This window comes from Pelodiscus sinensis, chromosome 27, assembly GCF_049634645.1.
Source record: "Pelodiscus sinensis isolate JC-2024 chromosome 27, ASM4963464v1, whole genome shotgun sequence".
In the NCBI taxonomy this organism is placed as follows: domain Eukaryota; kingdom Metazoa; phylum Chordata; order Testudines; family Trionychidae; genus Pelodiscus; species Pelodiscus sinensis.
The window spans coordinates 17112708-17125682 of record NC_134737.1 but is presented as its reverse complement, the minus strand read 5'-3'; the positions used below and the strand labels follow the sequence as shown (position 1 = coordinate 17125682).

The following is a 12975-nucleotide window of genomic DNA, read 5'->3' as shown; positions in this document are numbered from 1 at the left end:
TGCCTACATTACCCTCCTAGTTCGAACTAGGAGGGTAGTGTAGACATACCCTAGGAGAGCAGTGGTATTTTATTTGGAGAGGACAAGAGTGTTCCGTAAGTCCACGCAGCTCTTTGTCTCGATAGCGGAAAGAATGAAGGGCTCACCGGTCTCGGCCCAATGTCTCTCCTCCTGGATCACCGCTCGCATCAGGGCGTGCTATGAGCTGAAAGGGAAACCGGCGCCCCAAGTGACTGCCCATTCCACTAGGGCCTGGGCGTCGTCCACGGCGTTCTTAGCCCAGGTGCCAATCCTCGATATATGCAGGGCGGCCACGTAGTCATCCGTGCACACATTCACTACGCATTACGTTATCTCACAGCAGGCCCAGCAGGACACAGCTATGGGGATGGCTGTGCTACAATCCGTCACTATCTAGACTTCCGACCCCACCTCCATAGTTATGGCTTGGGAATCACCTACTGGAATGGACATAAGCAAGCACTCGAAGAAGAAAAAACGGTTACTTACCTTGTAACTGTTGTTCTTCGAGATGTGTTGCTTATGTTCATTCCAATCCCGTCCGCCTCCCCTTTGTCAGAGTTTCCGGCAAGAAGAAACTGAGCGAAGTTGGAGCCAGCAGGGGTATATATGCGCAGCTATGCCAGCGCCACTCTAGGGGGCTCCCCAGCTGGCCCAATGGGTGCTGCTAAGGGTAAAAAAGTTCCGACGACCGTGCACGCGGTGCGCGCACACCTACTGGAATGGACATAAGCAACACATCTCGAAGAACAACAGTTATGAGGTAAGTAACCGTTTTTTCTCCCTTATCCACAAGGTTTGTTATCCAGTCCAAGAATGCTATCAGATTGGTTTGACATGATTTATTCTTTACAAATCCATGCTGGCCGTTACCTATCACATTATTATTTTCCAGGTGTTTGCAGATGAATTCCTTAATTACTTGCTCCATTATCTTTCCTGGTACAGAAGTTAAACTGACTGGTCTGTAGTTTCCTGGGTTGTTCTTATTTCCTTGTTTATAGATGGGCACTAGATTTGCTCATCTTGCTGCTGAGGGCTTTTTCCTGCTGTGTAGGCGAACCCTTGGTCCTTCGTCTGACGGCAGAAGGTGGGATGATCTTGGGAGTAAACCACTGAGCCTGGGAGTAAGGCAATGTGAGTCTGATTCTCAGCTCTGCCCTGTTGGTCATGTGACTGGCAAGTCCCTTAGGCAGGCTTAGGTTGAGACCTAGGCTCTCACACACGAACAACAATCACACAATAGCTCCTTGTCCTTGCTGATCAGACCAGGTCTGCACTGAGCAACCTGAGACTGTCCCACTGCAGGCCCCTCAGCCATTCAGTCCCAAATAGCCTACTCTAAAATCTTTTCAGATGTAGTGCACGCCCCTTTTCTTGCCATCAGTAGCCAAACTGGCTTGTCCCCCTCTCAGTGTGCGAGTTCCGTGACTCACTGAGCTAAGCTAATTAAAAACCTGTTGCTAAGAGAGGGTGGGGAACCTCAGACCCAAGGGCCACATCCATCCCCCGAGGCTCAGAGCTCTTCCCCAGCATCGGGGAGCCTGCTCTAGCACCCGTTTCCCCACCAAGGAGGTGGTGCACACAAAATCTTATAGCTTGAGCCCCCCAACTCTGGTGTGAAAGGGGAATGTGGAGAGTGTCTTTCTCCTTCTCGGTCAGGGGCTACGTGTCAATGAGAGGGTATCTTTGTTTGATTCTCACTTGTGTGCGACTCCCAACTGATTTTTCTGTGGGTCAGTGGCCCCCAACCCAAAAAAGGTTCCACACCCCTGTGCTAAGAGATCTGCAGGAGATGAAGGGGAGCACAGTGCCCACTGATTTCCCTCTTCACAGGGTTGAGCCACACATTGAACGAGCCATGGAGGAGCATAACATGCCTGCCAGGAGCAGGAAGCTGGGCTCCAGCCGACGAAAGCAGATGCGAGGCGTGTCTGGGGGTGCAATGACGGCCCCAATCCCGGAGGAGCAGCAGTTCCCACCCGAAATAATGGAAAAGATTCAGGATTTCTTCCAAGAATGTGACAAGGACCAGAAAGGTTTTATCACACGCGCCGACATGCAGGTAAATTGCAGGCTTAAGTCATGACCTCACTGGGCCAAATTTGGGCATCAGTGAGAAGCCCTCCAAAGCCAAGGAGGTGTAACAGAGAGTGGGACTGCCCTGGCAGACAGCACATGGCAATGAGTCTCAGAAGCCCTGAGTCCTGTTTCTGGACCTGCCGCTGTTCCGCAGTGGGCAAATCATGTTGCTCTGTGCCTCAGTTTCTCCATCTGTAAAAGAAGGAGAACGCAACTTTGCCTTCATAAAGCACTTTGAAGTCCAGAATGACTAACACCTCCCAGGATCAGGCCTTGTCCAGCAAACCACCCAAGTAAAGGCCAATCCAAAACACATTGAGCAAGGAATGCCATGTTGGCTTGTGGTTAGATTAGGGGGCTGCCACCGACTCATGGTTTTGGCAAGTCACATCATTTCATACTTCAGTTTCCCCTACTGTAAAATAGGTCTAAAACAGCTCACTAGGAGAGCAAATTAATACGGGAGGGCCTTAGACAGGCATTGCTGGGGAAGGGCAAATGTAACCACTGATGACTTTGGCCTCAATACTTCAGACTTACTGGGTCTATTTAGACGGGAAGCCCAAAGATCTTCGAGTCTAAATAGAGAGGGGGGGGACAGAGGCACACCGAGGTGGTGGAGCAAGGAATTGAAGCCAGGTGGCCTGCAATCCAGGCCAGTGCCCTCTGCACTGGATCAAGTGGCCTCTCTTGAAATTAATGGTGTAAAACAAGTGAGGAAGTAGAGTCAGGCCCAGGCAATACAAGTAGATGTCTAAAGCCACGATAGCACAGTGCTGCTTTAAGCACAGTGGCTTTATAATGGGCAAACCCACGAGCTCCTTCACCAAGTCAGTTACATCCCATCTAACCAGACTTTTGAACCATCCTTAGAAGCTGAAGAGGGAGGATTTCCCATGCATCGCAGCGGAGCTGGAGCTCATCTTTGATGGTCTCGACACAGACAGGAACGGCTATTTAACTACAGAGGAATTCACCGCAGGGCTCAGTAGGTGCCCCTTTACTGCCTTTCCAGGCTGGGACATGAAAACCAGCACACAGCAATCATGGCGGAATGCCTGGTGCTACTCCCAGGCTAAGGGGCATGGCTGGAAGCTACAGCAGTGATGTCAGAGCACATGCAAAGACACTGCCCTCTGTCCAGTTCTTCCCAGCCCTAACAGGCAGGTGAAGATTTTCAGTTCACTTACCCCAGTAGGGCAATGCTCTGCCACAAAGATTTTATTAGAGCCCAGAGACCATTTGCCAAATATTTCAGACTGGCTTGCTGTCTGTGTCAGAAGGGAAACTGGCTTTCCCCGCACGTGGCCCATTATCCCCACCATGCGCCTGGCACGGCCCAGGGGCTGCCCAGGTACACAGTACAGTCTTTCTGCTCCAGGTGCCTGGACTCCTAGCACTGCCCATGTGCCAGGAATGCCCAGCATGGCTCTCTAGCCCATGCCCCCTGGCACTGCCCCCTGCTGTCGTAGGCCCCTGTTCAGATCTCTGTCCAAAGTGCGCTGTTTTCTTCCCTTCTAAATTGATCCATGGATCCAATCCAAGCGTGACTGAGCTCGGAGGCTGGAGAATGTTCACTCAATTGCTCCCTTGTTTCACCAGGGGAAGGTGAGACCTATGGCCTAGTCTGTGACACTGTGCAATGCCGCCTCCTCCCCTCCAGCGTTGTGAAATGACACTCTGGTTTCTTAGGCTGACATTTCCAGACCTGGCTGCCCAAAGTCAGGCTTCTGAATCAGGAGGGCTGATTGTCAGAGGTGCACACGCAGAAGCCAAAGGGAACCATATATTCTCAGCACCTCTGAAACCCTCCTTAAGTGGGCATCTAAAGGTAGATGTAGGTGTCTAGCTTTGAGTGCCCACGGGGGAAAGTGTTGGCCTCAGTTGGATCTCATCTGGCCACTGATGTGGTTTTGGTCATCTATTGGCAGAGCAGTTCCTGAACTTGCAGACTGCCACAAAGGCACACAGGAGGAGGAAGACTGCATCCAGGAGGGTGTTCATGGCCCCCACGGACCACTCCTTGGAAGAAGCAGACAGCGAGGAAAGGAAATGCTTCCAAGCCTTCATGGACCAACTGGGAGCAGACAATATCTTTGAAGAGTAAAAGTGCACCAGCCACTCTTCCATTAGCACTTGGCAGAGGGTGCAGGGCTGGGCCAGGACCAGCTGGTTACAGTTGTGAGAAGGGTAGAATCCACATGTAACACATTGGCAACCAGGCCTGGGAATCTAGGGAGCTCAGGAATGGCTTAAGGCCACTTTGCCTGCCCTGCCAGCCCTGCTCCAAACATAGGAGCAGAGGAACTGAGAACCAGTCAAGTCCTTTAGCAGCCCCTTTCCAGTCTTTACATCCCACCAACCACTACAGCAGAGATATAATCATTCAGGAGCCAAATTAGCCATTGGGAGTAGCCAAAAAAAACCTGTGGTCATGTGCAGGGCTTGACAGTTGGGGTAATCTACTCGCCCGTGGCGAGTAGATTTTAGCCCGGCACAATGCCACAGTGCGATCAACACATGCGCAGTGCGCCAAAACGCGCGGCTGGTGAGTGGGGCTCGCCACCACTTGTCAAGCCCTAGTCATGTGAATTAATTGTTTCCTTTACTAGCTTTATATAGCTATATATTAGTCCCACAGCAAAATGACTGACCAAGTGTCTACAACTGGTTAACAACACCTCGGCTACGTCTACATTGGCACGTTCTCACACAAAAACTCTTTTGCGGAAGAGTTCTTCTACAAAACTCTTCCAGAAGAAAGCGTCTACACTGGCATGTACCTTTGCACAAGAGATGTGCTTTTGCACAAGAGCATCCATGCCAGCGTAGATGCTCTCTTGCGCAAGAAAGCTCTGATGGCCATTTTAACCATAGGACTTTCTTGCGCAAGAAATTTATGTTGCCGGTCTAAACTGGCCTCTTCTGGAAGAGCTCTTGCGCAAGAGGGCTTACTTCTGAGCAGGAGCATCAGAGCTCTCGCGCAAGAAGCCCTGATTTTATACATTAGAACGTCAGTTTACTTGAGCAAGAACACGCGGCCAGCGTAGACAGGCAGCAAGTTTTTGCACAAGAGCAGCTGCTTTTAGGGCTGTGTCTAGACTGGCCAGTATTTCCGGAAAATCAGCTGCTTTTCCGGAAAAACTTGCCAGCTGTCTACACTGGCCGCTTGAATTTCCGCAAAAGCACTGACGATCTCATGTAAGATTGTCAGTGCTTTTGCGGAAATACTATGCTGCTCCCATTCAGGCAAAAGTCTTTTTCCGAAAAACTTTTGTACAAAAGGGCCAGTGTAGACAGCAGAGATTTGTTTTCCGCAAAAAAGCCCCGATCGTGAAAATGGCAATCGGTGCTTTTTTGCGGAAAAGCGCATCTAGATTTTGTGGAAAAGCGTCCTGCCAATCTAGACACGCTTTTCCAAAAATGCTTTTAACGGAAAACTTTTCCATTAAAAGCATTTCTGGAAAATCATGCCAGTGTAGACGTAGCCACCGTGTTTTAACATCATGTGCTGCAAAGAGCTGCAGGAGGCACTTTATAGAGCCATTGGCGGTGCCTGAGCCTCAGGCAGAGTACACTGCACTCTGGGTAGGTGCCCGAGTCTCTGCACAGGTAGCTCTGGTGCTCTGTAGCTCTCTCTTATGGGATTACAGCTGCTGGCAGGGGATCTTTCCCCACTTCTCACCAGCAGCTAGGCCCTGGTGCAGGGTTCTCCCAGCGATGGCCAATAGGTCAAATCAGGCCCGGACTTTGCTTAGCTTGCAAGACCCACGGGGGTCTGACTGCTTTACACAGAGCATCCTAGAGCTTACGGCCTGAAAGGACCATTTTATCACCTAGCCTGACCCCCAAACACGGGCAAACACCAGGGATCTTAACTAAGGATGTTAAATGTGTTTAATCAAGTAGTTGATGGAATTTCCATGATTAGTCAGTCAAGGGGCGGGGGCGGCGCGGGAGAGGACTGCAGAGGTGCAGCTGGGTTAGGTCCAGTCCAGGCAGAAGCGCAGTGTTTGGGACCGGGCATGAGTCCCAGCTCGTGCCCAGTCCTCCACTGTGCTTCTACCTCCTCTGCCCTCCACCAAGATGGTGGTGGTGGGGAACCGGCTCCTGTTCCCCCGATAGAGGCAGCGGGAGGGTGGGGAAAGCAACTAGTCAAGTAGTGACTCGATTACTCAACTAGTCACTTACATCCCTAATCTCAAAGCCTCTTTCTCCCACTCCTCAGCCAATCAGAGATTTGGGGGCTCTGGGTGAAGCTCCGACAAGACGAGCCTCAGCTGTTGGGGAACCTGGAGGAATTCTTGGCCAAGATGACAAACCGGATCAAGGACACTCGGCGCGAAAAGGTGACACTGGAGCTGACCTTGAACAAGTGAGTGGCACAGTGGGGTTGGTATGGGGAGCCTTTTCTATAGCTGCAGCCTTCAAGCAGGGGAGGTGAGTGGAGACTGGGGCAGCTAGAAATGCAGCATTGGTGGCTCTGGGAGGATGGATGGTTCCAGGCATTAACACATTTGGCCTTCCTCTTACACTCCTGGTCTAGCCCAGCCCAGACGTGAGGCTGCCAAGGGCCATGTTCTTGTCTATCTGACATGGCCCTAGTGGCCCTTCCTCTGCAGCCAATCCCCTCGCTGGCAGCTGCAGGAGTGACAAAAAGGGCCCAATCCCCTCCCATTGGAATCAATGGAGAGACTCCCCGTGGTGTGGGTGCGTGTCAGATCAGGCCCCACAGAGTGGCCCTGCCAGGCTGGGGTCCAGGCAAGCCTGAGACAAGAGCAGCCTGTGGGAGGAGCTTGCCCAGCTGTTGCCCATGTTGTGCTGGCTCTGTAGGGAAAGAGGAGTCTCCAGTCAGCCCCCTTCCCATTCAAGTGCTAGGTCTGGGGTAAACAGACCCATCTCACAGCTAACACTGCTCACTCATTCCCATGTACAAGAAGGGTCACTGACCACAACCGGGAGGTGCAGCAGCTGTATGAGGAAACGGAGCAACAAATCAAGCAGGAGAAGCAGCGCCTGCAGCATGAGGTGGGTTCCCCGCCTGGACAGGCCTGCTCACGTCCAGCTCCCAGGCATAGCATGGAGGGGGGAGACATGGGTGCCCCTCACAGGGGTGATATTCTCTCTTCAGGGGCCTGCCAAGGGGAGGGCCCTCCACCCAAACTGGGGGCATGAGTGTTCCCCATCTGGGCTCAGTTCTCAGCCCAGTGGGCCTCTCACTGCCTTATGTTTGGTGGGTGGACCAGGAAGAACCTTGCAGAAGAGTTGGGGCTTTGCAGCTGGGACGTGGCTAGCTTTGGTATTTGGCCTTCTCCGTGGTGTTTGGTCAGCGGGCAGGGAATAGACAGACTTCCCTGAGCCAGGAGAGAACAAGACCAGGTGTCAGCCAGATGCAGGGAAGGCTAGTCACCTTCCCAGCTAGTTGAATAACCAGCCCTGTGTTACCAGCAGCCCACTCCACCTGTTTACCAGAAAACCTCTCCCAGCTGATACCTGCCAGTTCTGGACAGGTTTGAGAGGTGCCCAATTAAATGACTCTACTGAGACTCCCCAGCCACTCCACTCTGACAGGGTTGAATTAAACCCACATTTGCCTTTTATTCCTCACTGGACTTTGGTTTTTACCTGCTACCTTTCTTTGCAAACATTCCGGTTTCCTCCCTGGCCGCAGACCATCTGAGTTCAAAATGGAGGGCAACCTACTGATAAAAGGAACTCCTCCCTTACACATGGTTATGGTAATTAGGGACGGAGCAAGGGATTAGATGTGTTGCTCAGAAGCAGCCCACAGGCAATCCTGAAGAAAGAGGGACAACTCAGTTTGTTGGCACTCCAAGAAAACCTTTGTGCAGTCACACATCTTACCCTGGGTGTCCTTTTTAAGAGCGTTCTGGGAGGAGAGTAAGAACATAAAGGTTCAGGATATTCTTCCCTCGTCTCTTCTAGTCATTGCATGGAACATGCACCAGCTAAGTGGCCAGTGGTTGTTATTTATAGCCCAGAAGCTCCTCAGGTATGTCTACACTACAGAGTTCCGTTTTTCTGAAAAAACTTCACTTATGTCCACACTGCAGTCGCGTTCTTTTGGAAAAAAAAAATCAAAAGGGCAGAGGGTTTTTTCCGACATTGGATAAACTCTTTCTACGAGGAAGAAGCCTTTGTGAGAAAGACCCCTTTCGGAAAAAGGTGTGTGGGGCTAGGGAAGAGGGAGTTCTTTCGGAAGAAGAGGAAAGAGGAAAAAGCACAGGTGCCCTGGTGGCCACTCAATCCATAGTCATCACAGCTTAAATGCGAGATAGCATCCATTCAGTGTGGACGCTATCTTTTGAAAAGCAGATCGCTTTTTCAATGCACTTTTGCCCTGTAGAGGATCTTTCAGAAGTTTTTTCAGAACATTTCTTCCGGAAAAGCTTCTTCCAAAAGAAGCCTGCAGTCTAGACATAGCGCTAGGGTCCCAGGGGAGAGCTGAGGCAGGTGCTGTACAAACACATTATAAAGCAGTTCTGGTCCTGAAAAGCTTCCAGGCTAAAGAGACTGGAGAAAGGAAGTGACATCACATCCTTTTTACTGAGGGTAGGGGGGGGACGGAGGGCCAGGGAGATCAAGTAGCTTGCCCAAGTCAGATTGGGAGCCTGTGGCCAAGCCTGGAACTGAACTTAGATCTCCTACACCTTGGTCATATGCTGCCATCACCAGAGCACCCTTCCTCTTCCCTGCTCAGTTTTCAGGCACCTGCTCCACTAGCACCATCTCCCAAACCCTCTGAGCTGGCTCTGAAACACACCATACCATTTCTGCTGTGTGGTCGGACCCCTCCCCCAGATGTACCCGTTAGTCATTCTTGATGTTAAAGTTCCTCTGCAATCACGTGGCCAGCCAGTCACCTAGAGCCACTCTGTCCGGGTCTCCAAGCTGTCACCGGGTTGCGCTGTCACCAAACTGCCTAGGGGCTCTAAGACAGATGTTCTCAAACTGTGGTCCACAGCCAGCCATGGTCTGCAAGCTCCATTCAGGTGGTCCGCAGATAATTCCCTCTAAGGTGCATGCCTGGGTGGCCACACAAGAAAATGAAGGGCTGCCCACTTAATTAGTGGCTCACAGGTGTGGCTCCACTAACTGGGTTCCTGAATCCTGGAGAAGATGCACATGTAACGTGAGGTGGTGGCCTGGGTTGTGTGTGTGCAGTAAATGGCGAGAGGGGGCAGTGGGATGAAATGGTGGAAATGGGAGGTAGGTGGGGGTAGTAGGGTGAAAAGAGTGGGTGGGGAGTATTTGGGATGTGCAGGTCTATGGCGGCCCGAGAAAGAGGCAACCTTCCCTAGCTTTGCAGTTGCTGTGGTGGGGGAGAGACCCCTATGGATATTAAAATATAAGCTGTGTGCTTTTATTTGCAGCACAATAAATGTTAATTAATATTCAGTTTTATAAAAGTGCTTTTATCCATAGCACTTTACAATAGGTAGCTAAGGGCACAAACAACATTTGGAAAGTTTCAGAGGTGTAGCCGAATTAGTCTATAACTGGAAAAAACTTTAAAAACAACTAATAGTTTTGCAGCACTTTAAAGACTAACAAAACATGTAGATGGTATCATGAGCTTTTGTGGGCACAGCCCACTTCTTCAGATGACCAGAATATTAGAAGTCCATATCCAAGAATATTTGGAAAGATTGTTAAGTGGTCCGCAGAGACCCTCAGCTGTTTTCAAGAGGTCTACAGAAAAAAAAAAGTTTGATGGCCACAGGCTGGGTTTGCTCAGCAGAGCACTCTGTCCCCCTCTAGTTGCAGCGAGACCCCCAGGCTCAGCAAAGGATGAGCCTCTGACAACCATGGCTAAGTAACATGTATCTGAAAGTTCAGGGGGCAGCCGAGCTAACTTTTAGCAGTTCATGTCATAGACGCTCGTACATTTAGTTCCAGTGATCTCAGGTTGATCCGCATTGCCGGTACCCCTGCAAGGGTTGGCTTAGAAACTATATTTAACTTTCAGCTTAAGATTGTGGCTCAGACCCTTTGAGCTACATCTGGGGCCCCTGAAGGTACAGGGTGAAATTGTGCTCTAATAGCTGGGCAGCAGCCCTGCAAAATCAGGGGATTGCTCTGTGCCATAAGAGAGGATTTGTTACTCCACATCAAAGAATTGTCCTTGAGTGGATGGGCCATTAAAGAGACAGGCATTAACATCGCCTCTGTGATTCCAGAGTAAAGCCAGGACTCACCTGCACACCACGGAGATGCAGAGAGCACTAGACATTGTGGACAGTGAAGTGCAGCGCGTACTCTTGGCTCAAAGCGAGGTGAGAGGTGCCGTGGCCCGAGGAGGATGCAGTCAAGGCAATGCTGAGTGTTCCAGCATGCCTGGGCAAAGGCACATAGCTGTGCTTCTAAATGTAGCACACGTGCTTGGGCACAAGGTCCCTGGTGTGATACTGAATGCACTGGGCCTGGCCTAGCAATGCAGATCTCTGTTGCACTTAGCCCCCTTGATGCCCGTGGCAATTCCGCTCACAGAACCACAGGGCAAAGGTCTGCAATGCAGATCCCTGGGGAAACTTGCCCATTCATTGCACCGTTACCCCCTGCAGAGTCAGGTCTACTACCAGGAGGCTAAGACGTTCCACACTGTTACTAACAACCAGGCCACAACACTCATCCTCACCAATTCTAGAAAAACAACGAGCAGTCTTGGGGCACCATAGAGACTTACAAAAATATATAGAATCCTGAGTTTTCATGGGTGAGGAAGTAGGTTTTGCCCACAAAAGTGGATGAGTCCATATCTGTTAGTCTCTAAGATGCCACAGGACCATTTGTTGTTTTTAAAGTGACAGGCTGATACAGATGCCCCTCTGAGACGATTCTGCCAAGCATTGCCTCCTGGGAGAGGAGAGAATGTGGCTTTAGTCTGAGACCCAGCTTCAAGCCCTGTTTCAAACAGGTAGGGACACATTTTCTGCAATGGAGACAGGTGCATTGTGCTGCATGCCAGTTTACGCCAGTGGGGAGTTTGGGTCCTGGGATTCCTCAATTCATTATTAACAGGTCTCCATGGGTGCAGCTGGCAATTCCAACACCCTCCAGCTGGCACCTTTTCAGGTGCCTGAATTTGCCCCCTCTTCTCTCCTCCAAGCTTGAGACCCAGTTCCACAGCCTAAGCACCAAGCAGTTTGCTGCCGCCACCGAGAACCAGAGGCTGAAACAAAACAACCAGGACCTGGAGAACCAGCTGCAGCAAATCCACATACAGCTGCAAGAGACCCAAGGGCATCTGGGTGCTATGAGGGGCAAGGTATCTTGGCTGCACAGTGAGGAGCAGAGGTAAGTACTCTTACTGTTCCCTATGGGACACACAACAGCAGAAAAGTAGCCTATTCTGTAGCTAAGCAGACGTCCATTCCCTCCTCAGAAGGCTCTCACAGTGCAGGAGTGGCTTGAATTCCCTTCTGTTTGAATGAGAGCCACTGCTACCTAAAGGGGACTCACGAGAAAAAAAGTTTGTGGGTCTCTACAGCATCAGGAAGGCAGTGTTTCATAGTGGCTAATGCTCTTGTTTGGGACTCTGGGCCCTAGGTTCTCTTCCTGGCTCTGTCACAGGTTTGCTAGGTGGCCTTGGGCAAGTCACTTCATCCCGCCTCAGTTTGCCCGTCTGTTAAGTGGATATAGTGGTACTGATCTCCTCCATAAAACTAAGCTGTGTGGGCAAAGAGTGCTACATAAGCCCTCGGTGTCACCATCATCACACAACTAATGGCTTGCCTGTGCGACACTGTCAGCAGAGAAATTGAGGCAGGAGCCAGTGTGTGGGGGAGAAGCTTGTCCAGCAGCTGCCTGGACTGTACCTGCCCTGGGGATAGAGCACATCAGCCTCCAGGGCTGTCCCCTCTCATCAGCCTGAATGCATGTAATGCCTTCAACATAATAGCCGCCCTTCATAAATGCACCCCCTGCCTTTCTGCAGCCTGGCGCCATAAGCCTCACATCTCCGATCTCGCCAGCCCTGCCTGCACCCACTGTCCCGTTCCGGGATCAGCACTGTAACCAATGTGGGGAGCAGTGCCCTGTGCTCGAGGAACCATAGCACAGAAACATCAGGAGGTGGAAAGGCTCAGGCGCAGGAATGGTGCATTGTAAGCTCTTTCTATTTGCAGCGACAGGCCATTGGCTGAGGCAACGCAGGAGCTCCCTCTGCCTTCCCAGGTATCTCATTGGTTCAGAGGGAAAACGGATCCTGGTTTCATGCTACAGTTTAGGGGGCTAGACAGTTAGCCCCATCTGCTCCCCGTAGCACTGCCCTTGCCTGCCGCCTCACACGGTGGCGCTCACCCTGACCAGCTCCAGTGGCCGTGGTACCCCAGGAGGCACTGCTTTAGCAAAGCCTGGTGGGATGCAGCACTGTCTGCCAGTGCTCAAAGGGGACTGTATCTCATGGAGTCTCTCTATATGTACACGGCTCTGACATTGTAGCCCCGGCGTTCAATCCCACCCCACCCCACATCCCAGATTTAAGGGCCTGAGTTGCTAGACCAAAGCAATGTCTACACTTGTCTTTTTAGCACAATCCCTGCCTACACAAGACTCACTCCCAGCTGCAGTGCGAACAGGCCCATAAAGGGAGTTGGTGCAGTCCAGGGGATTGGATCATGAACTGCGACTACCTCTGACAGGCTGCATGGTTCTGAGCAAGTTGCTTCCCCCTCACCGGGCCTCAGTTTCCCCATCAGTTGAATGTGGATGATACTACTGTCCACTGTAAAGCACTTGGAGATGGATGGCATAACAGTATTTTTAGAAGGCCCATTCATAACAGAGGGAGGGGATAAGAGAGTTTGCACTGCAGCGAAAGGGAAGCTAATTTCCTTTTAAGTTCTCACT

At 51.1% G+C, this 12975-nt stretch overlaps 1 protein-coding gene and 1 long non-coding RNA gene across 10 annotated transcripts in view; one reads left to right on the top strand and one right to left on the bottom strand.

Annotated features, from left to right (window-relative positions):
• LOC142820913 (uncharacterized) overlaps window positions 1-12975 on the bottom strand; it is a 49566-nt gene that overhangs the window by 20494 nt on the left and 16097 nt on the right. The gene's annotated exons all lie outside the window — the stretch shown is intronic.
• RAB44 (RAB44, member RAS oncogene family) overlaps window positions 1-12975 on the top strand; it is a 33872-nt gene that overhangs the window by 11020 nt on the left and 9877 nt on the right. For 5 of the 9 annotated variants that reach the window (XR_012897927.1, XR_012897926.1, XM_075910564.1 and 2 more), the window contains exons 2-9: window positions 1858-2086; window positions 2977-3091; window positions 4035-4206; window positions 6332-6478; window positions 7041-7131; window positions 10305-10400; window positions 11234-11421; window positions 12252-12300. Coding sequence is in view for 7 of the 9 variants with exons in the window: in XM_075910564.1 (XP_075766679.1) it covers window positions 1858-2086; window positions 2977-3091; window positions 4035-4206; window positions 6332-6478; window positions 7041-7131; window positions 10305-10400; window positions 11234-11421; window positions 12252-12300 (1087 nt within the window). In the remaining 2 variants the exon portion in view is untranslated. Of the gene's footprint in view, window positions 1-580; window positions 785-916; window positions 1159-1857; window positions 2087-2976; window positions 3092-4034; window positions 4207-6331; window positions 6479-7040; window positions 7132-10304; window positions 10401-11233; window positions 11422-12251; window positions 12301-12975 lie in introns of all 9 variants that reach the window. The other 4 variants (XM_075910565.1, XM_014574690.3, XM_075910563.1 and 1 more) reach the window with 4 other exon arrangements.